The following is a 23,480-nucleotide window of genomic DNA, read 5'->3' as shown; positions in this document are numbered from 1 at the left end:
CTCTGCGGGGGCGGGGCGATGGCAGGCCAGGTTCAGGTGGGGACCCGCCAGGGGTCTCTGGACAGCTTGCGGGCAGCAGGAAGGGAGAGCAGGAACTGGAGGGGCTCCAGTACCCCCGGGACTGCGGGGGTCCTCAAGGACACGCCGGTGCTCACACCCAGCCTGCCCTCTGCCCCGCCCTCGGGTCCATCTGCTGCATTGTTCCTGAAAGCTACTCAATCTGGGGTCTCTGGAGCGGGACTCCACCGGAAGCCAGCCTACACGTGCCCAAGACACTGTCTAGGGGTGCCCTCGGGAGCCCTTGGGGAAAACTGCCTGCGTCCTCCCTGGGGGACCCAGCGAGCTGGCCGGCTGCAGAGGGGCAGGTAACAGCAGGCTCACGGGCCCCTTCCCCGGGCCCTGGCAGGGGAGAGCTGGGGACCTGGGACCTCCGTGAGTTGGGGAGGTGGCTGGTTAGGAGAGGGAGGGCAGGCCAGGGGAGAGAGGTAGCCACCAAGGCCTCAGGGGCCGCAGAGCAGAGGGCAGCTCCCAGGAGCCAGATACACATCCTGATACAGTCCACCTCCTGCTCCATCCCTTCACCCTGCCCGGTCCCCGGGGTCCCTCCTGGCCTCGGCTGCGCCAGGGTAAAGTGTTTATATTTGTTTAAACAATTATTTAAGCTTATTTCATGTATGTGTGTGTGTGTTTTAAGATTTTATTTATCCTTTTGTCAGAGAGAGAGAGAGGGAGGGAGGGAGCGAGCAGGGGGAGCGGCAGAGGGAGAAGGGGGAGCAGGCTCCTCACTGAGCAGGGAGCCCGATGTGGAACTCGATCCCAGGACCCTGAGATCATGACCTGAGCCAAAGACAGCTGCTTAACAGACTGAGCCACCCAGGCGCCCCCATGTGCGTGTTTTCAACTTAGACGGATGGCAATGTGTTAAAAATCATGCTGATTCTTTATCTCCTGTGTTTGCCTTGAGGTGTGACTTAGACACAGCACGGAGCCCACATCTGAGGTGGACAGCTAGATAACGTGTATGTGCGTAGACGCCCATGCAAACACCCGAGTTCGGAGCCCAGGCCCACACCCTTGTGCCCATTCAGTCGGTACAGCCCCCCCTGGTCGCTCACCAGCTCTGCCTGGTTCTGAGCTTCATCTGAAGGCACTCAAGCAATATGCCCTCTTCTGCATCCAGCCTTTTTTCACTTGGTAAGCTGTCCATGAGATTCATCCACGTGTTGCATGGAGCCATAGTTCTCTTACTGCTCGGCAGCCTTCCATGAGGGACTGCCCACTCTCCTGGGGGAGACCTGGGGGTTGTTTCCAGTTTGGGGTGATCAGCAGTAAAACCACTCTGATTGCTTTGTCTGTTTTTTGGTGGATGTAAGCATGCTAATTGTATTTTTCTTTTACTTTTTATTGAAGTATAATTTATATCTAAGGAAGGCACAGGTCTCTACTGAAAGATATCTGTAAGATATTGGGTTTTTTAAATTTATTTTTAATTTTTTTATTTTTTTAAGATTTTATTTATTTATTTGACAGAGAGAGCAAGAGAGCGAGAGAGAGCACAAGCAGGGGGAGTGGGAGAGGGAGAGGAAGAAGCAGGCTCCCGGCTGAGCAGGGAGCCTGATACGATGCAGGGCTCGATTCTCCGCTCCGTCCCAGGACCCTGAGATCATGACCTGAGCTGAAACCAAGAGTCCGCTGACTGAGCCGCCCAGGCGTCGCATGTAAGAGATTGTTTATATGCAAAGCCTGTAATTCCACAAAACTTAAAAAACTGAGATATAATTCACATACCATAAAATTCAGCCCTTTAAAGGGTACAGTTCAGTGGTTTTTAGTGTTCACAGAGTTGAGCCAACATCACCCATCACCATGATCTAACTTCAGAACATTTCATCATCCCCGAAAGAAACCGGGTCCCCACGCGCAGTCCCTCCCCCTCCCCACTGGACAGACCGCATGTTGTTTATCCCTTCATCTGTCGGTGGGCATTTGGGTTGTTTCTCTTTCGGGCTATTGTGAATGGCACTGCTGTGAACACACATGTACATGTTTTGTGTGGACATATGTTTTTCATTCTCTTGGTTATATATCTGGAAGCTGAATTTCTGGATCATATGGTAGCTCTCTGTTTGAATTGTTGAGGAAGTCTTAAACTGTCTCCAACATGCCTGCGCCACGTTCATTCCCAGCAGTAACATAGAGGGGCCGGGCGTCTCCACATCCTCGCCAACACTTGTTACTGGGTGTCTTTTGGGTGACAGCCATTCCAGTAGGAGCGAAATGGCAACGCCTCGTGGTTTTAATTTGTATTTCCCTAACGACTAATCATATCGAGCATCTTACCCTGTGCATATTGGCCATTTGTATGTTTTGTTCATATCCTTTGCCCATGTTTTAATTAGGCTATTTGTCTTTTGCCTATTATCCATTTGTAAGAGTTCTTCATATATTCTGGTTGTCAGATGCTTATCAGATGTGAGGGTTTGCAAATAACGTCTCCCATTTTGTGGGCTGTCTTTTCATTTTCTTGATTGTGTTCCTTGAAGCATAAATGTTTTTAATTTTATGGAAGGCAAATTTACCTATTTCTGTTGTTGCTTATGCTCTTGGCATCATGGTAACATTTGCTTTTGTGTTTTCTTTTTAGAGTTTTATGGCTCGGGCCCTTATGTTTAGATCTTTGATTTTTTTTTTTTTTTTAAGAGAGAGAGAAAGAGAGTGGTTGGGGAGGGGCAGAGGGAGAGGGGGAATCCCAAGCAGGCTGCACGCCCAGCACAGAGCCCGACGTGGGGCTCGATCTCATGACCCTAAGATCATGACCTGAGCTGAAATCAAGAGTTGGACCCTCAATGGACTGCACCACACAGACACCCCTTTGATACATTTTGAGGTAATTTTGTGCATGTCATGAGGCAGTGGTTCAACTTCATTCCTTTGGGTCTAGAAATCAGTTGCCCCAGCAGCATCACTGAAGACTGTTCTCTGTCTGAATTACTGTAGCTTTGTATGCATTTTGAAATCAGGAAGTGTGAGTTCCCTAACTTTTTCTTTTTAGAGATTGTTTTGGTTATTTTGGGTCTTTTGCATTTCCATGAGAATTTCAGGGTCAGCGTGATGATTTCTCCACATCTTCACCAATATTTGTGGTTTTCCATTTTTAAATCATGGCCAAACTTGTGGGTGCATAGTGATGATTCATTGCGGTTTGACTTGCATTTCCCCAGTGACTAATGATGGTGAGCATATTTTCATGTGCTCGTTGACCACCTGTATGTCTTCTTTGGAGAAATGTTTTTTCTTTTTTTTTTAAGTAGGCTCCACGCCCAGCGCGGAACCCAACGTGGGGCTTGAACTCACAACCCTGAGATCAAGACCTGAGCTGAGATCAAGAGTCAGATGCTCAACCAACTGTGCCACCCAGTCACCCTTGTTTTGCTTATTTTTTAGTAGAATAGTTTGTTTTGTTGCTGCTGTTGAGTTGTAGAAGTTCTTTATGTACTCTGCATATTAATCCCTTATCTGATGTATGATTCACAAATACTTTGTCCCAGTCTGTGGGTTGCCTCGTCCTTTGATTCAGAAAGTTTTCTAATTTTGATGAAGTCCAATTTGCATTTTTTCTTTTGTTTCCTGTGCTTTTGGTATCATACTTAAGAAACCATTGCCAAATCCAAGGTAATGGAGGCTTTACTCTATATTTTATTCTGAATTTTACAGTTTTAGTTCTTAAATTTAGGTCTTTGATTCATTTTGAGTTAATTAGTTAATTAAGTAATTATTTTTAAAGTAAGCTCTATGCCCAACACAGGGCTTGGACTCATGACCCCAAGATCCAGAGTCACATGCTGAGCCAGCCAGGCGCCCCATGAGTTAATTTTTGATTATGACATGAGGTAAGGGTCCAGCTTCATTCTTTTGCTTGTCAGTATCCGGTTTTCCCAGCACCATTTGTTGAAAAGGCTGTCCTTTCCCCACTGAGTGGTCTTGCTACTTTTGTCAAAAACCGATTGACCATATGTGTGAAGGTTTACTTCTGGGCTATCCATGCTATTCCATTGGTCCATACATCCATCTAATTACTGGAGCTTTGCAGTAAGTTTCAAAATTGGGAAGCGGGAGTCCTCCAACTTTATTCTTTTTCAAGACTATTTAGGCTACTTAGGACCCCTTGCAATTCCACATGAATTTGAGGATTGGCCTTTCTATTTATGTGGGAAAGGCTTTTGGAATTTGCCTGGAGATCCTGTTGAATCTGTAGATTGCTTAGGGTATTGACCCTTTATGGTGTTGAGTCTTCTCATCCATGAGCACAGATGTCTTTCTGTTTGTGTAGGTCCTCTGAAATTCTTTTCAGCCGTTGTTTTGTAGTTTTCAGCATTCAAGGCTTTCACCAACTTGGGTAGATTTGTTCCTAAATATTTAATTCTTTTTTTTTTTTAGAGAGAGAGAGTGGTGTGTATGCCCTCATGGAGGGGGGAGGGGCAAAGGGAGAGGGAGAGAGAATCCTGAGCAGACTCCCCACTGAGTGCAGAGCCTGAAGTGGGGCTGACCTCACGACCCTGAGGTTATGACCTAAGCAGAAATGAAGAGTTGGACTGACAGAGCCAGCCAGGTGCCCCATAAATATTTAATTCGTTGAGATGCTGTTGAGGATGGAATTGCTTTCTTCATTTCTTTTTCTCTCCTTAGTTATTTTTTTTGATCTTAGTACTTACTACTACCTAACATTTAAATATATTTTTTGTTTATTTTTTTGTCTTTTTTACTAGAATAAAACTTCTGTAGGGGCTAGAGCTTTGATTTGTTTCCTGCCATGGTTTCGGATCTTAAAACAGCATCACGCGCATAGCTCAGCATGCAATTGTTGAGTGCATTAATGAACAAAAGGAAATGTTTGCCTGTGTTGGCATTCCCTCTGTGGACCAGAGTTTTTGCCCTTGTGCCACGAAAAGGAGGCTACACTAGGCATCTGCGAACATTTTTTCTGCAATGGAGGTTTTATTTTTATGGCAGAAATTCTCAATCAGGGGAGTGATATCCATTTGTCTTTTTGATGTTATTTGTGGTTGACAGATGGTTTTGCAAGGCACTGCAACAACTCTCATTTCGTCCAACAGCACAGGAGGGTCCCTGATCTCTCACACCCCCAGGAACACTAGACACTAGCCCGTTTCCAATGTCTGACAGCCTGAGGGTGGAGCCCTGTGTCCCTGGTGCTTTACTTGGCATTTCCCCCACAGGTAGTGCATGCGTGTGTGTGGTGACCCATTGTCTTTGCTCGTCTGTGATTTGCCTATTTATATCCTTTGTCCATCTTTCTACTGGTCTTCAAAAATTTGTTTCTGGGGGCACCTGGCTCTGTCGGTTAAGCGTCTGCCTTCGGCTCAGGTCATGATCCCAGCGTCCGGGGATCGAGTCCCGCGTCAGGCTCCCTGCTCGGCGGGAAGCCTGCTTCTCCCTCTCCCGCCGCCTGCCGCTTTGCCTACTTGTGCTCACTCTCTCTGTCTCTCTGTCAAATAAATAAATAAAATCTTTAAAAAAAAATTGTTTCAGTCATGGTGCCTGGCAGGTTCAGTTGGAAGAGTGTGTGACGCTTGATCTCGGGGTTGTGAGTTCAAGTCCCATGTTGGGTGTCTATGTGATTCAAATAAATAAAAACTTAAAATATTTGTTTCTTGTCACTTACCAAAAGCCTTTTCTATATTATAGATAATCATTATTTGTCTGTTGTCTGCTTTACAAATATATACGTTTTCCCAAATTTACCATTTTTTTAAAGCAATCTCTTCCCCCAACATGGGGCTCGAACTCACAACCCTGAGATCAAGAGTTGCACACTCCACCAACTGAGCCAGCCGGGTGTCCCCCTCTCCAATTTACCATGTTTGCATTGAGCTTGTTTACGGTTTCCTTTTCCACACAAAATTTAATATTTCTATGGAGTGAACTATGTCTATCTTTTCTTTATAATTTTAGGGGAACTAGCTTGGGTTAAGAGGTTTTTCTCAACCCTGGATTCCATATGTGATCTGTTTTCTTTTTTTCCCCAATTCTTTTGATTTCTGCACTTAGTGATTGAATCAGTCTGGTTTGGGCGCTGCCGTGCTATGGGACATTTTCCTGCCGACGGTAGTCTCGTTGCCTCAGCACCACTTATTAAACAGAATCTTCCCTCCTCTGCTGTCCTTGGCCAAATTCTCCCGTACAATGGTGATGATTTCTAGAACTTCTACTGGGGTCTGGGGACTTGTTTGTCTCTTCTTAAATCAGTTCCACATTTACTGGGTTACACAGTAGCTTTAGAGGTTGGCTTAATATCTGGGAAGGCAGACGCTCCCTTGCCCTTTTGTATCTTTTTGCTCCATCCTTTGTATCTTTTTGCTTTATCCCCTTTTGCTCTTTTCTCAGCTGTTCTGGGCATTTATTCTCTCACAAGCGTCTGAAGATCTTTCTAGCCCCTGCCAAGATCTTCTGTGCAACTAACTAGCATTGCTTTCCTTTGCTCAGATCTCGCTCTGCACTGTTCTGCAAGACTGTAGAGCTTTCTTCGTTTAGGACCTGGGCCGTCCTTAGTGGTCTCCTTAACTATTTTATATTTCTGTGTCACTGTAACATATGGGACATATTTTCTCGTTTAAAAGCTCATTATTGGAATAGAAAAAAAAAATAAAAGATTGATCATTCCATAAGCTTCTCTTCTTGCCAATTCACCAGATTATTCTATTGATTCCAGTAGTTTTTACTAGAGTGTCTCAGATTGTCCAGGTAGTCAAGCATATCGTCCTCAGAAAGAGGTGGCTTTGTAATTCTTCTTTTCCAATCTTGATGCTAATTACCCTACTTCCATCTATATTCATAAGTGGGATGGCTAACTTCTCTTTTTTTGTACCATCTGTTATCAGCTGGGCAGGGGGAGGGGGAGGTCCTCCTTTCCTTGTGGGACAGAATAGGGTCAATACTGCTCCTCCTGCATTTGCCCAGACTCCTTTGCTCACCACCTGGTCCAGTCCCTGAAGGACGAGCTGTCTGCTCCTGCCCACCCATCAGGGGAGGTCCCTGCTTGCCTGGAGCCGGGGGTCCTGTGTGGGACGGCCCAGGCCCTTTAGCGGATGGATTCCCCCAGCGCAGGGTGTGAGTGTGAGCCCCCTACTTGTAGGCCTGGGGGCTGAGAAGGAGAAGCCTAGAGCCCACTGCTCCAGGGCTGTGAGGAGCCAGGCCAGCCCAGCTGCTGGGCGCCTTGTCCCCCATCAGGGTCATAGAAACTTCCCCAGCCCAGCCCACTTATAAGTGTTATATGCCGCCCGCCCACGGGAGATAAGGCAGGGCCGGGGCTTCACAGGGGCATACAGTGGTGCTCAGGCTTGGAAGTGTCCCTCCCTCCTGCCTGGGGCTCCTGAGCCCAGGCCCTGCCTCCCTGCCACTCTCCCACTGAGCCCGTCATCCTTCCCACTGTCTGCACCTCTCTACGGACAGGTCCTTACTGCAGGCTCCCCATCCTGAGAAACAAGCGAAGCCAGTGAAATCCTGCCCCTCCTACCATCCTGGCCTTAGCCACCTCCATCCTCCCCTCCCCGGCCCCCTCCTCTCCCCACAGCTCCCAGACCTCCCTGGCCCCAGCATCTGGAGCCTCCTTGCTGGCCTGACCCCCTTCTTGCTTTCTCCCATCTGTGCTCTTTGGCTCTTCTAAGTTGCCCAGGACTGGGGGAGGGGGCACACCATGCCAGCACAACGGGCATGTTCCGGGAACCCCATCCTCTGGCTCTCTGCCCCAGAGCATCCAGGCCGAGCTGACACAGTCCCGGTCCCATCGTGGGAGAGTCAGGGGCTCACAGATGGGTAAGGCCGCGAGGAGTTCTGCAGGAGCAGACTGGCCCAAGGGCTTAGCACAAAGCTTTCCAGGCAGGTTCCCTGACACCTCAACTCTCTGACACTGGCGGGGTGCCGCAGTGCCTCTCCTTCCCTGGTGACCCCCCCGGGGGGCCTTCATGCTGTCCACACCCCAATTCTCCCCCCTCCCCACTCCAGGGGAAAGCTGTGAGCCCAGTCCTGGGCTGAAAAGGACAAGCACGTTGGCTTTGGGACCAGGGTCTCTGCTGTGGCTTTGGGAACTCAGAAGACAAGAAGGCGACTGTTGTCCCTGGGGTCCCTCCGAGATGGCTGGGGTGCATCTCAAAATATGGCTCTGTGGCCCCGCTCTCATAGGAAAAGAAAGCACACATTTAAAAATCTCATCCGGGGGCCCCTGGGTGGCTCAGTCGTTAAGCGTCTGCCTCCGGCTCAGGTCATGATCCCGGGGTCCTGGGATTGAGCCCCGCGTCGGGCTCCCTGCTCGGCGGGAGTCTGCTTCTCCCTCTTCCTCTGCTCCCCCCGTTCTCTCTCTCTCTGTCAAATAAATAATATATAAAATCTTTAAAAAAATAAAACTCTCATCTGTCCCCACTTCCCGGGGCCAGTTGGTCGCACCTCCCCCCTCCCCCCACCCCCACATTGGGTCTCCCAAAGCTCCTCTTCGCCCCTGCAGCTCTTCGCCCCTGCGGTTGCCAACCCTGCCAGGTGGGGACTGTTTCAGCTCCTCCCGCCCCCTCCCTCCCTCCCTCCCTCTGCCTGGGCCCCAGTCTTTCTGATAGCAAGGTAAGGAAACTGAGTCACAGAGAAGCCACGTGACTCGCCTCAGATCACAAGCTGCTGGGTGGATCATGAGTCCCCATTGGCACCGTCCTCTGGGACAGCAGGACGCGTGTCTGTGCGGCGTCCACCGCTGGCCAGACCAGGCTGGACGTCCAGTCCCTCTTTCTCCGGTGGACGGCTGTCCTCAAGGGACGCCTCTTTGTGCTCAGACTCCTTCGCCTGCAGGGATACATTTCTGAGCTTGTCCCGCGGGAAATCTCTGTTGCTCCAAGACTGGAAGGCGCCCCAGAGCAGAGTGTGTGCAGAGAGGACCTGCTCCAGTGCCTGGGGTCTGCGGAGGAAGGCGAAGAGAATGACCCAGCCCTGGTGCAGGCAGGGCCCCTCAGCTGCCCCCGGCTTCAGCCCCTCCTCACCCAGCTGCACCCTCGGTCAGGGTTTAACTGCTGGTAGATAAAGCGTGACGAGTGGGTGACAGCAGGGCTCCTCCAGGGGCTACCAGGGCAAACAGCAGGGGTAGAGCGGGGGCGGCGGGGAGGTCAGCACGTGCTCCTGGGGTTGCGGCCTTCAAGCTGGGATGGGGGAGCTGGCAGCCAACAGTGGGCACACAAGCCCGGAGTGCAGGGTGGTGGCCCAGAGCTTCAAGAGTGGGAATGAGGCTGGAGGGGAGAGGGTGCATTCGGGGGGCCTCCTCGGCTCAGGTTTGTGCCACGGCCCGAGGGCCACAGGGAGCTATTTGTGTTTTGGGGTGGCCACTCTCTGCTGGGCAGGGACAGGAGCCAGAGGGCAGGTCGGGAAGAAGGGGGGCAGGAGGGAAGGCCCCCCCGCCATCTGCCTACCCTGGGTCCCAGGATCCGAGGGAACACCGCTGTCCTCTGGAATGGTCTCTGGGAGGTGGGGGGGCTCTGACCCCACATAAGGGGAGGCCGTGGGTCTTCTGGGGAAGGCAGGGCTCCTCCTTCCCCACCCAGTGGTGCCCCCTCTTCCTGAAGCTGCCTTCCTTCCCACAAGCCAGGCCTGTCCAGACCCTGGTATCCCCACCTTGCCTGCAGCCTTGCAGGGGCCAGCCCTCACCCCACCCTACCCGGAGTGAGGACGCCCTGATGCAGGGACACTCCTGCTCTGTAGGGAGTCCCAGCAGCAGACCCCAAGGTGAGGACCAGAGTGTGCAGTGAGAGGGGGTAGACGAGGAAGTGGGGTGGGCATGCAGCCCCAGCGGGCCACGGGAACCCCTTTACTGGCGTAGCTGTGGGACCGAGCTAGGAGCTCGCCTCTCCAGGAGTAGGGGCTGTGGGTGCTGACTCCTTCAGCTTGCGGCTGAGAGCCTCTCCTTCATGTGTCGTCCGTCCAGGGAGAACCAGCTACTGGGCATATCCATCAAACTCTTAATGTCAGTTACTTTATTTTTAATTCTAGAATTTCCATCTCATTATTGTTTTCATAGCGTCCAGGCCTCTGGTAGAATTCTCCATCCTGTCATTTATTTCTTGAATGTTTTAATCATAATTATTTAAAAATCCATGTCTGATAGCACCAATAATCTGGACCACCTGTGAATCTGTTTCTTTTATTTTTAAATTTTTTTTTTAAGATTTTATTTATTTGCGAGAGAGAGAATGAGAGACAGAGAGCATGAGAGGGAGGAGGGTCAGAGGGAGAAGCAGACTCCCCGCTGAGCAGGGAGCCCGATGCGGGACTCGATCCCGGGACTCCAGGATCATGACCTGAGCCGAAGGCAGTCGCTTAACCAACTGAGCCACCCAGGCGCCCTATTTTTTCTATTTTTTAAAGAAAGATTTTATTGGGGCACCTGGGTGGCTCAGTCAGTTAAGCATCTGCCTTCTGCTCGGGTCATGATGCTGGGGTCCTGGGATCCAGTCCTTCATCGGGCTCCTTGCTCAGCAGGGAGTCTGCTTCTTCTTCTCTCCCTCTGCCCTTCTCCCTCTGTCCACCTCCCTGCTCATGCGAGCACGCTCTATCCCAAATAAATAACAAAAATCTTTAAAAAAATAAAAAATATTTTATTTATTTATTGGGGGGCAGAGGAAGTGGGAGAAGGAAACCCAAGCAGACTCTGCACTGAGCGTGGAGCCTGATGAGGGGCTTGATCCCATGACCCTGAGATCATGAAACCAACGGTAGGACGCCCAAACCGACTGAGCCACCCAGGTGCCCCTCTATTTTTTTTGTTTGACTTTTGTTCCTGTCTCCTGTCATGGCTGGTCATTTCTGAGTGAATGTTCGACATTGTGTAGGGAAACCATACAGGGTGGGGGCAATGTTTGCCCCGAGTCCGCTGGAGAGTCACACGCAGTGGCCTGGGCTGAAGGTCTGGATATTTCCCAGGCGCTGTCCCTGCAACGCCAGGCTCCAGCTTCCCTCTGCTAAACATCCTGCTTGGCTTTGTAGGCCGTCAGCTGCCACTTTCTCGCTTGGCTTCCTAGCCCCTCCCCCAGACCGCTCAGAACCAGGCAAATACCCCGAGGGGAATAGAGGTGCAGACGGTTGGCTGGTAGCTGTGAGAATGCTGGAAGCTTTGAGCTGCCACATCCCTGCTTGGCCGCCAGGCCCAGAACCAGATTTCCCCAGTGGGGAAAGGGGCTGAGAATGCAGGGCTCCTTCAGTGTGAATCCCTCCGGCCAGGACCTCAGCCCCTCAAGTCCTGGCTGCCTCAGTTGCTCGCTGATGCCTTCAATCTGCTATATGCTTTTTTTTTTTAAGATTTTATTTATTTATTTGAGAGAGAGAGAGAGCTTGAGTGGGGGTTGAGGGGCAGAAGGGGCAGAGGGAGAAGCAGACCCTGTGCTGAGCAGGGAGCCGGATGCGGGACTCGATCCCAGGACCCTGAGATCATGACCTGAGCCGAAGGCAGATGCCCAACCTACTGAGCCACCCAGGCACCCCTGCTATGTGCTTTTAAATCGAACTTTTAGAGTTGTTTTTGGTGCAGGTTTTTGTCTGATATTTGCTATTCATCAGAGCCAGAAATGGAAGTTTTTGCTTTGTGGTGAGACTTTACTTTTGGATGCATGGAGTTTCATGATTGTGGCTAAAAATTAAATGGTCTAATAAACTGTAATGAGTGTTATAGATTTGATGGGTAGATGGTAAAATTAATCTACCAGATGATTTGATGTAAGAAATTATTAAAATTATATACGTATTGTGTATTTTAATTCTATAACAGAATAATGAGAGAAATAAGGTTGCATTTATTTATTTTTTTAAGGTTGCATTTTAGTAAGAAACATATTAAGAAAGAAAACATGTTGGGGCACCTGGGTGGCTTAGTCGTTAAGCGTCTGCCTTCGGCTCGGGTCATGATCCCAGGGTCCTGGGATCAAGCCCCGCATCGGGCTCCCTGCTCAGCGGGGAGCCTGCTTCCCCCTCTCCCACTCCCCCTGCTTGTGTTCCCGCTCTCCCTGTGTCTCTCTCTGTCAAATAAATAAATAAAATCTTTAAAAAAAAAAAAAAAGAAAGAAAGAAAACATGTCAAGATAGAGTATTTTTCTTTTCTTTTCCTCCTCACAGCATTTGACCTAAGAGCAAAAACCTTAATCAAAACGGATTCCCCTGGCATGTGGTTTCTGGGTGGGATTCTCACACCCGGCTCAGCACTAGCACAATTCCGGAAGAGTCTGAAAACTCCAGTTTACTGCAAAGGAAGGCGGCAAGCACGCGTACATCTCGTTCTGATACCTGGGAGTGGGTCCTTTTGGTTCTGCCTGCCTCTGGGAGGCTGCAGTCACTTATCTTTCCTCGCAAGAACTTGGATTTCTGCCTCATTTCATTTGGGTCCAGTTTGAGGCCACAAAACCTTGCTACGTTTTGTTCAAATGCTTCCGTGTTTGAGCCACGGAAGCAGGGGGAAGAGCTCTGCGGGGCGTACGCTTTTGGTATGCAGCCCACCCTGAACGAAGGCTCTACGGCGTGTGTGGAAATTGTAAAGCAGGACGCGTGATTTGGGGCAGGGAGCGGGCAGGGCCGGCAGGTGACAGGGTCAAAGGACGTGCTGGGCCCCAGGCCCCAGGTGTGGGGTGGGCTCACAGGTAGGTTACACATAATAGTATCTACAAATGCTGTTGTAACACGTTTTAAAAATATGTCGGCTTTCCTTAAATTTTTAAAACTGTACAAAGAGCCCATGTGCGTGAGTCAAAATACACCGAAGAAATAAACGTAGAGTGTTAAAATAAATACAAATATATAAAATATATAAAAATAAAATATAAGTCAGGGACATGACACAGAACATTCCATTATGTGAATCAAAATAAAAAGTTATTTTGCTTAATAAAACGTGACACTTCAATATCTTAGGAGGTCTTTGATTAGAGCTCCAAGAGAACACGTCTCAGCCACTCTTCAGTCAAAGATCAGATTCTGTCTTCCTGACCGTAGAGGGGACGTAGGGTATCTCAGCTGCCCCTGCACCTGCGTGGGAAGGGCTGAGGCCGTGAGCAGGCTGTGGAAGGTGAGCAGAAGCAGCCCTTGCTCTCTGAGGGCCGCCCTGAGAGAAGACCCCCTGGGGCGGGAGATGGTCCCCTGCCTGGTCTGCCAGGGGAGCAGCAGGGCTGTGGGCAAGCGTCGGGGTGCAGTGGGTGGGGGCTCTCAGCAGCGATGGGCTCTGTGTTCCAGCCTGAGGGTGCAAGAGAGCAACAGGGCTTCCTGACTGGACGTTCTTCTAGCTCCTCACTGTCCTACTCTGTCCCATAGCCAGGAGCATGGGGGGGCAGGGATGTGGGGGGGAGCGGCCGGTGGGGGCAGGGAGGGGGGGGGGGCAATGGGGGATGGGTTGTGGGGGGAGGGGTAGTAGAGGCATGATGTGGGGGGACAGTGGGGGAGGGGCAGTGGGGGGCATGCTGTGGGGGAGGGGCAGTAGGGGCATGATGTGAGGGGACACTGGGGGCATGGATGCTGTCTTCCCCACTCGGGAATCCCCTGTGCAGGGGTCACTTCTGGGAGGGATGCGGGCAGACACTAGGCTTTAAGGTGGGAGGCTCAGGGACCGCCTAGGGGACACCGCCTCACAGTCACTCCCAGCCCACCCTCACCCCTCAGGTTTACCCATCCTGGGGCTCCTGCCGCCGCTCCCCAGCCAGGTCCTGGAAGGACTGATGGCCCCCCTCCCACAGCAGAGTGGTGCCCCGCTTGGGCTGCCAGCTCTCAGCTGGGCGAGTAATTAAACGTGGACTCAGTGCCGCTCCCGCTGTGTGGGCTCTGGCCCCCACTGTCTGCGATAATTACCTTCAGCCCTGAGGCTGAGTCCGAGGACTGGGTCTCCAGGAGGCCAGCAAGCCTGGGAGAGTGGCCAGGGGGCCTCCAGGCCTCTGACGGGGAGCGAGGCCGGTGGGGAAGGCTCTGCCCGGGCCACTGTCTCCAGTCCCCCAGCTGCTCCAGCAGCAGACAAGCCCACAGCGGGCTCCCGAGCTGGGGGCCAGTGGGACCAGGGCCTGCAGACAAGCGTGGTTCCTGTCCTCTCCCAGCCGGACAGGCCCCTGCAGGCCTGGGCAGCCGTACTGGGGGTGTGAACAAGGAGGTGTCTCCTGGCCTCACCTCTAGGAAGGCCCAGCGCCTGGCTGCAGCTGGCCTTTGGCTTCTGGTCACCGGCAGGGGCGTGCAAGGCCCAGACTGGCCGCAGGGAAGGGAAGAACCTGCATGGTCACTCCGCGGGGCGTGAGTCGGGCACCCCCGCGTCCTGAGTTACGTGCTAAGGCCACCTTCTGCGAGCCGCACTGTGCCCAGTGGTCAGGCTGGAAGCTTCTAATGCCCTGACGCTAGCGGCTAAATGCAAAAATCCAAAGGCAAGGGGACAGTCACAGTACCCCAGGACCCCCCCTCCCTCGTGGAAGATAAGGTGGCTGGGCTGCCAGAGGCTCACTCCTGCGGGCTCGGCCAGACTCCCGGCCCGAGTCCTCGAGAGTGGGCTATGAGGCCCAGGAGGAGGCTGGTCCCAGCCCCGACCTCACCTGGAGGCTGCGGAGCCTAAGGGCTTCAAAGGGCCACTGGCCCCGGGGCTGGGGACAGGCAACCCCGGTTCCATCTCTCTCTTTCCCTGGCTCCACTTTCACCCCTGGAGGTGGGGGTCTGCACTCTCCGCCTACAGCTGTAGGCACCAGATCAGGCCCCTGCCTGACCTTGAAGCCTTGTGTCCTTGGCCGCAAGCCCACTGGATCTGCTGGACGTTCCCTTGACTCTGGCACATTCTGCAGGGCCCTCCCGCCTCTCTCCTGACTCTCTCTTCCCTAAAGAATACAGCACACTTTGTCATCTTTAATATGGCTTCCTGGTTTAAAAAATTTCAAGCAGAGCCAAGGGTAAATGGTGGAAACAAGGTCTCCCCACCCCCAGTTCCCATGTGCAGAGACCACCACCAGGACCAGACAGCATAGAGGAGTCAGAGGGGCTGTGGGTTCACTTTGAATATCAAAGAGATGGCTCTGCGCCAGTCCAGGATGCTGGTGCCCCATGCCCAAGGCTGCAGAGGGTCCAGCCTCACTAAGGGGTGGCCTTGCGTGGACACAGGTTCAGGCTGTCTCTAGCTTTGCGGTGAGGAGCAACGCAGTGATGCGAAATCATGGCTGCCCTTGGTGGCACTCACGTGGCTGTTCCCAAGGGAGGGATCCCAGCAGGGATGCAGGGCTGGCCGGACACCTGCCTTTGTGAGGCTGATGGGCAATGTCCCCACCCAAACTGCACACTCCCATTTGGAGATGTAACTGGGGGTGCCTGTCTCTCTACCCCTCCCCTCCTGACCCTTTTTGAGACTTCCTAGTGTCCCTGTAGGGGAAGACTGCTACCTCCAGGGAGCACGCACTTGCTTTTCTCTGATTATGGGTGAAGTTCAGCATCTTTCAACAAATAGCTATTCCCGTTTCCTTTTGCACACATCCAGGCTGCTTGACGGACTTTCTACGAGATCGGCAGCTTTCACCTCGCTAATTTACCAGAGTGCTTTGTTAGGGGAGTCGGCTCATTGCCGAGCATATGTTTACAAAGTTTCCCCAGTTTGTCACACATCTTTGGACTTAAAAGGTTGTATCTATGCAAAATGTTGCAATTTGTAATTGAATTAGATTTATAAACTTTATTTTTAATGGCTTCTGCATTTGTATCATGCTGAGAAAAGCCTTCCTCATCCTGAGACTATTAAAGTCTCCTGTATTTTCTTGGAATGCCTTTGTGGTTGTGGGGTTTTTTTGCACTTCTGTTTCTGGACCATAAGGATTTTATTTTGGAGATGGGAGTCCAATAGCTGCCAGTCATCCCAATATGCTTAATTAAATAACGCCCTTTTCCTCGTGGATTTTATTTTATTTATTTTTATCTTTTAAGATTTTATTTATTTATTTGACAGAGAGAGACACAGCGAGAGAGGGAACACAAGCAGGGCAAGTGGGAGAGGGAGAAACAGGCTTCCCGCGGAGCAGGGAGCCCGATGCAGGACTCGATCCCAGGACCCTGAGATCATGACCTGAGCCGAAGGCAGACGCTTAATGACTGAGCCACCCAGGCGCCCCTTCCTTGTGGATTTTAAATGCCAAATAATCATATGCTAAATGATGACACAAACCTGTGATCTGTGTGTCCAGTGAACTGCCCATAACAAAATGTTCCGGTTTGTTCTACGACAGATTCTGCCCTCCGGCAGAACTAGAGCCTTCTGTTTCAGAATTTTACAGGATCTTCTGCTTCTTTTTTTCCTTTTTTATTGTGGTAAATATACATAACATAAAATTTACCATCTTAACCATGTTTAAGGGTACAGTTCAGGGGCATTAAACACATTTACGTCATTGTGCAACCATCACCATCACCCATTTCCTGAACCTTTTTCATCTCCCCAAACTGAAACTCTGTCCCACTGAACACTCACCACCCCATCTCCCCACCCCCAGCACCCCCAATCCTACTTTCTGTCTCTGTGAGTCTGACTCCTTTAGGGACCTCATATAAGTGGAACCATGCAGTATTTGTCCTTTTGTGACTGGCTAATGTCCTCACGGTTCATCCATGTTGTAGCAGGAGCCAGGATTTCCTTCCTTTTTAAGGGTGAATAATATTTCACGGTGGGGTTGGATTCCCTTTGGCTCATCCATTCATCCATCAATGGACATTGGGTGCTGCCACCTTTTGGCTACTGTGAGTAATGCTACTGTGAGCATCTGTGTCCCTGCCTTCAGTCCTTTGGGTGAAACCTCAGATGTGGAATGACTGGATCATATAATAATTCTATTTTTAAGTTTTTGAAGAACTGCCATACTGTTTCCCAGAGCAACTGCACCATTTTATATTCCCACCAACAGTGCACAGAGTTCCAATTTCTCCACATCCTTGCCAGTACTTATTTTACCTGTTTACGTATCTACCTATATTTCTTGATAGTAGCTATCCCAATGGGTGTGAGCTGGTGTCTCGGATGATGTGGAACACCCTTCCATGTGCTTGTGGCTGTCTGTGCACTGTCCCTGGGGACATGTCCATTCTAGCACTTTCAGCCTATTTCTTCTTCTTCTTCTTCTTCTAAAGATTTATTCATTTGAGAGGGAGAGAAAGAGAGAGAGCAGGGGGAGAGGCAGAGGGTGAGGGAGAGAGAGAATCTCAAGCAGACTCCCCGTCGAGCGCAGAGCCCAACACTGGGCTCCATCCCACCACCCTGAGATCAGGACCTGAGCCGAAACCAAGAGTCAGACTCCCAACCGACTGAGCCCCTCAGCCTGTTTATTCTTGTGCCTTTATTCTCTACATGGACTTTAGAACTGGTTTGTGTAGTTATAAAAAACATCTTGTAGCCACTTTTACTGGCTTGTATTCAATGTATAGATCAGTTTGTCCTGTTTTCCTTTCCCCCCAACTCCTCTGTGGGTTCCTGGCTGGGTGTACCTCATTCTTTGCAGCCCCTCCCTGTGGGTCTAGGTATTCCCCCATATCTGATGGCGCCTAAAGCTGCTCCCTGGCTCTGTCCAGAATTCCTAAATATTACGGGACAGCTCACCTGCTTGTCCTCCGGGCTCTCCACCCCTGTGTCAAACTCTCAACTGGTGGTCCCTGCACATCTGGTCACCTGTTTCCCAGGGACAGCAGGCTGCCCAGGTGACTGCTGGGAACCATACTTGCCTCCCCTCTCCCACTCCTTGGAGAAAGTCAGGATCCTGAAAGAAGACAGACACAAAGAGAGAAAAGGACTTTTATGAAGGGCCATTTACCAAGCTGTGTACAAGGGGTAGGTGAAGCTCTGGGTGGGGGCTGGTCCCAGAGTCCTGAGAGGGTAGGAAAGGGCCCCTGGGAAGGGGCTGGGGCCTCAGGGACATGGTAGGTCTGGATCCAGTTGGGAGTTGGGGAAATTCCCCAACCTCTGGGCTGGAGGCCAAACTCACCCGGAAGCCAGTGGAGGTGGGGGATGGGGCCACTGATGTAGTGCGGAGCTCAGAGGAGGGTGTAGAGGGAGGAGGGCAGGTCCCGGGGGCAACCGGGAATACCCAGTCCGACCTCTTCCTTCTCCTCAGTCCCCACCTTTTCCAGCCCAGGGTCTCTGGCTGGATATGTGACCATTCCCACACCCCCCACCCCCACCTTCTTGGGCACCCAGAGCTCTCTAATACCCTCATCAGGGCAGGTCTCAGCTGGTATCAAACCCTCCTGCGGCGCCACGTTGTCCTTGGGATGAAGTCCAAACTTCTTGATCACCCAGCTGCAGGTCCCTCCCCTGACCTGTTCCTCCCCCAACCCCGGGTGCCCTGGCCTCTGAGTTCTCACACGGCGCTGCCGGCGGGGCCAGCCCAGGTGGGCCGCCCGCTGCCTGGCACACTCCGTACTCTCCTAGCCCGCCCCCCCGCAGGTGGGTTTCCACCTGCATGGTAGGTGCTTGAGGCTCCCTTCCATTCTCCAGGGTGTGTGCCCCCCTTCTTGCTCCCACCCACAGGGCAGGGCCTGGCACGTGGGTTTCGCGGGGACTGAGGACTATGAGGGCTGACTGTCGAGTGCCCCTGGCGGGGCGGCAGCAGGCACGGGTGCACGGCGGGTGGGCACCGTCGCAGCTCCAGCTGTCCAGGCCCTAAAGCCCAGGCTCCCCAGCACACCGCCCTCCCAACCCCTGCTCCCAGGACTTCCCTCCACTGCCGCGGCTCACCCCCGAGCCTCTGCTCAAGACCTTCCCCATACCAGGAAGGTAGGATGCCGTAGGGCAGTCCCTCCGCGAGGCGTCTCCCACGCTGCCCCCGCCCCAGCGTTAATCCCTTTCCCTCTCCCAGCTCCCGGGTCACCCGACACCAGCAAGCAGCCCGTGAGCCCTTACCCCAGGAACGGTGAGCACCTCCAGGGTCCCCAGACCCACCCCGCCCCGCGGCCCACGCCACCGTCGACGGCCACGACCCCCACCCCGAGCCCAGCCTAGAACGCCAGGTGTCTGGGAGCTGGGGGCGCGGGAGGGAGGGCTCAGGTGGGGCAAGGTGGGCCTCTGGGACTCCCTTCCCCTCCCCCAAGCTCCACCCTCATTTGGGCGGGCGGGGCTAAAGGTTAAGGGGGCTGGGGAACGCTCCCCGAGCCGGCTTAAGCGTTAACCCGCGGGCCCAGGGCCAGGACGCCGGGCTGCTCCGGGCCCTAGGTTCCGCCTGGCAAGCGGGGCGGGTCCCCCAGCCGAGAGCGGGGCGGAGACTGGGAGGGGAGGGGGTCTGTCGGCTGGGTGTGGGAACTAGTGACCAGGGGGCGGGCGCGGACAACCTAGTGGTGGGCGCGGGGACCCGACCGAGGCAGAGAGGGGAGGGGGCCGGGGGGCTGGGGGTGCGGGAGAGGGCACCGAGGCAGCGAGGGGACCGAGGCAGAGAGGGGAGGGGTCTGCGGGGGGCGCGGGGGCGAAGAGGGGAGGGCGCGGGGCCGAGGGCCGCGTGCACCTGGCGCCGGGGCCCGCCCTAACCTGGATTTCCGGGGGCGGGGCGGGACGCGGGGGCGGGGCGAGCGCCCGCAGACGTCAGGGACCCGCGCGCCAGGCCGCGGGCCGCCGCTCCGCCCGTGGGCTCAGCCGGGGCTGCCGCGAGCGTGCGGGCCGCGCCGGGCATGTCCTAGGCGGCGGCCCCGCCCAGCGCTCGGCCGGCGGGCGGGAGGGCCGGGGCCGAGCCGGGGCCGAGCCGGGGCCGAGCCGCAGGTAAGACGCGCATCCCCGCGCCCGCGGCGGCCGGGGCCTCCTTGCGTCCGCACCTGCGCCCGCGGGGCCGCGCGGGGATGGAGATGGGCGGGGGGCAGGGGCCGGGGGAGCAGGTCCCGTCCGGGCTGGACAAAGGCGTGGGGACGGCGGCCGCGGGCGCACCTGGCCGGGCCGGTAGCGCCGCCGCGGAGGCGGCCCAGGTCTGCGCCAGGCGGGGAAGGGCGCCCGGCGCGCGTCTACTCGGCCTGGAGAGGGGGGCGCAGGCCTGGGCGCCGGGGTCCCCGCCCAGGCACCGGCTCGGCCATGGCTGCCCCGGCGAGCGCTGATTCAGAAGGCGCCGCTCCCTCCCCCTCCAGGCCCGGCCGCCGCCCGGCCTGGTCTCTCCTCCCGCGGTCCCTCCCTCCGTCCTCCTCCTCGTTTCCCTTGTCGCCGCCGTCTCTCCGCTGTCCCTGCCTCCTCTCTCGGCCTGTTCCCGGCCTCCGTTCCGTCTGCTCCTTCTAGCCGCCCGCCCGCCCCAGCTCCTGCCGCTCCCAGACCCTGCCCCCATCCGTTCCCTCTCCCGGTCCCGGCCAGCTCCCAGCCCCTGCCCCCGGGCGGCTCCACCTTCCCTCCTCACCTCCTGGCGGGTGGCTTTTCTGGCTGGGGCGGCCGTGGGGACAAGTTTGGGGTGTTTATTATTCTCCCTCCTAGCAACGATGGCCAGGCCAGCCCCGATCCGGCCGTAGGCTGTTTGGGAACATCCTCAGTTCCCCGGCCTGAGCCTTTTCGGGGTGGGCTGGTAGTGAGTGGCAGGGGTGGCCTGGCCGCATAACCAGGCTCTCGGGGCTTGGCCTCCCTTTGCTGTAAACCGAGGCTGTGGCGTCCTCTGGGTGGGGTCGCTGCCTATTGGAGCCGGTAGCAGGTGATGGAAGAGTGTGGGATGTGGGGGCTGGGAAGGGCAGTGATGGGGCTGTGATGGGGCAGGGGCCCCTCCCCCCCGCTGCCCGAAGGAGGGGTTTTAGAGGAGGCTGGGGTTGTGGAGGCCTCCGGAGCCCTGCGGGGGAGGGGGTGGAGGTCCCCTGCTCCTCCCTTCTCCTCTAGCGCGTGCCCCTCTGGCGGGACTCTGAGGAAGTGCCTGGGGCTTTGGGGAGGGGGTTCTGGCAGACTTCTCCTGGGGTGGGTTTTCCCACATCCTCCCACCTGCTTGGCCCAGGTGACATGAGGGTATGCCAAGGGATACGTGGTCACTTGGGCCTCCATGGCCTTGCTCACTGCCCACCCAGAAGGGAGCTGACAGCTGGGGCCTCTGGCTGTGGGTACTGCAGGGACAGGGACCGGGGATGTCCCCACTGCTCCCACCATTGCTTCTCTCCCTTCTTGTCTAATCTCCTGTCTGTGCTCCATCCTCTGAGTCACACTGTGGCTTCAGGACCTCCAGGGCTGGCCACGTGGCACCTGCCCATGCCCTTCCACTGTGTCCCCTGCTCTGCTCAGTGCTCCGCTCATGGTGTTTTTGAAATTCTTCATGACTTTTGGACAAGGCTACCACATTTCACTTTGCGCTGAGCCTTCCGGAGATGAAGCAGGTCCTGGAACTACCTTTTGGCTCCAGCATCGGCTACAGGACTCCCCGAGCCTTGTGACCCATGTCTCTGCACTGGTTCTCTCTGCCTGGACCACAGTGCCCAGACGTTCACATGCCCACTTCGTCCATCTGCTCCTGTCCCTGCTCCAGCATTGCTCAGATGTCCCCTTCCCAGGGAGCCTTCCCAGACCCCCCACCCCTCCCTCCCTGCTTCGTTTTTCCTCTGGGACACTCACACCTTCTCAGGGCCTTTCACCTTTGCTGCCTGCCTCCACGGCTGGTGGGAAGGCTGGTTGTGCGGGTCACAGCTGTCTCAGAGCCCAGGACGCCCCTCAGCACATGGCGGTGCTCGGGATGTGATTTATCCAGCGTGTGTGTGTGTGTGTGTGTGTGTGTGTGTGTATTTCGGCAGTATGCGTGTCTGTATGGAGAAGAGCGGCCAGGACACTTGCGGGTGGTGCTCTGGATCACAGGAGGCCGTGCGCACACGTGTGTCCCATGAGCGTGTGTGCGTGTTTGGTGTCCACACACCAGCACCACTGTGGTGACACAGCTCTGGGGCTCCGGGTGAGCAAGGCGCCTGTGTGGGAGCGTGTGCGTGCGGGCCGCCCCAGGGCCGGGTCTTGGGTGACATTGGCCCTTGTTGTCACTCAGGTTGCCCCCACTGTGCCCCTCAAGCTACCGTGGTGCTTCCTTGCCCATCTTGACCATACCAGCCCCTCACGATGCCCCCGGGACCTCGGGCACTGGGCACCACCTCTGTCACCTGCTGCCTTGGTCAGCTGGTACTGTCCTGGCTTGGGGACCTCAGCAGGATGGCTGCAATGGCCACCAAGGGCTGTTTGGTCTCCTCTAAGTGATCAGTGTGCTCATGGCTCAGGGCTCCTATCCTCAGCTGTCTCTCCCTGGCCCTCCTTGCCAGGCCCACCCCAGAGTGTCCGGCTAGGGGAAACAGATCCCCCGGCGCAGAGTATGTGTCCTGGGATGGGGTCTGGCCCTGCGCACCTGGCGTTGCGGGGGCCCCGATGGGCCATGCCGAGTCCCACTCAAGAGCTGTTTCTGGTCGGGTCATGAGGGCATGTGCGGCTCCACACGTGGGCAGCGTGGCCTGTGCCTCATCGTAGACTCAACGCCTGGCATCTAGGAGGGAGAGGAGAGGGGCCTAGAGCACAAGGGAGGCCTGGGAGAACTTAGCTGGGGAAGGCGGCCACAGGGGCAGGCATCCTTAGGGAAGGGCGGGTGGCCTAGTATGGCTGGGGCCCAGCGTGTCCAGGGGTGGCCGCTGCGTGGCCATGGGGTGCTTGAACCTCCAGGGGAGCAGGATCTATGCTGGGCCTTTCGTGTCCAGGGGCTGGGGCCAAGGGAGGGAAGCCTGCTCTAACGCCTCCTTCCCCCCAGGGCCGGACAGGCCTGGCCAGTGCCAAGATGAGTGTCACCTCCTGGTTTCTGGTGAGCAGCAGTGGTAACCGCCACCGGCTTCCGCGAGAGCTCATCTTCGTGGGGCGTGATGAGTGTGAGCTCATGCTGCAGGTGAGTGTGAGCCCCTTGGGGCTGAGAAGGCAGGTCCAGGACCCGGGTCAGGGAGGCGCCCATCCTACTCGCAGGACACCTGGGGGGAGCCCTCAAGGCAGCCCTGGGCCTGGGTGTCTCCACCTGGACCCTGGACCCACAGCTGGGCGTGTGCAGGCCTGAGCGTGTGCTCACGAGGCTGGTCCCTGCCTCTGCATATTGGAGCTTTTCTGACAGGAGGGTGTTTAGGTGCCTGTCAGGTTCTCAAGGCACCGGGGACCCACCTTTGGAAGGTGCTGGAAATCTATCCGTATCCTTGTTGTCTGGGGCCCCAGCTGGGCCACGAACGGAGCGGGGAGCCCCAGGGCCATCTGGGGCCATCAGAGCTGTCCAGGGGAAGACTGGTGCCCCTTTGAGGCACCCTGGGGTGGGGAAGGGGCCTTTCTTGGGCAGAAAAGGCTGGCGGGGCCAGGGCACCGTGCTCTTGACCATCAGGACTTTCAGGCCCTGGGTTTCAGAGTGTGGGTTTGGCTTCTGTGGGGCTCACGTATCTGGCTATTTGGGAACAAGGAGGGTTCAGGTGTCCTTTTCCCTGCGCCTCATGGGTGTGATTAAGTCGGGCTTCCTGCAGCCCTGCCCGCCCCC

The 23,480-nt window shown here is 54.9% G+C and overlaps 1 protein-coding gene across 2 annotated transcripts in view; it reads left to right on the top strand.

The window, feature by feature from the left end:
• Positions 1–18,405: 18,405 nt before the first annotated feature.
• The window catches only part of CEP170B (centrosomal protein 170B), a 32,396-nt gene continuing 27,321 nt past the window's right edge, over positions 18,406–23,480 (top strand). Inside the window, exons 1-2 of one of the 2 annotated variants that reach the window (XM_021679886.2) lie at positions 18,406–18,479; positions 22,725–22,856. In XM_021679886.2, the coding sequence (XP_021535561.1) occupies positions 18,477–18,479; positions 22,725–22,856 (135 nt within the window). In that variant the 5' untranslated portion in view covers positions 18,406–18,476. Of the gene's footprint in view, positions 18,480–19,624; positions 19,763–22,724; positions 22,857–23,480 lie in introns of those variants that run through there. The other variant, XM_021679887.2, reaches the window with a different exon arrangement.

The sequence above is a fragment of the Neomonachus schauinslandi genome, chromosome 9, assembly GCF_002201575.2.
Source record: "Neomonachus schauinslandi chromosome 9, ASM220157v2, whole genome shotgun sequence".
Classification (NCBI taxonomy): Eukaryota; Metazoa; Chordata; class Mammalia; order Carnivora; family Phocidae; genus Neomonachus; species Neomonachus schauinslandi.
This window is presented reverse-complemented; position numbering and strand designations above follow the sequence as displayed.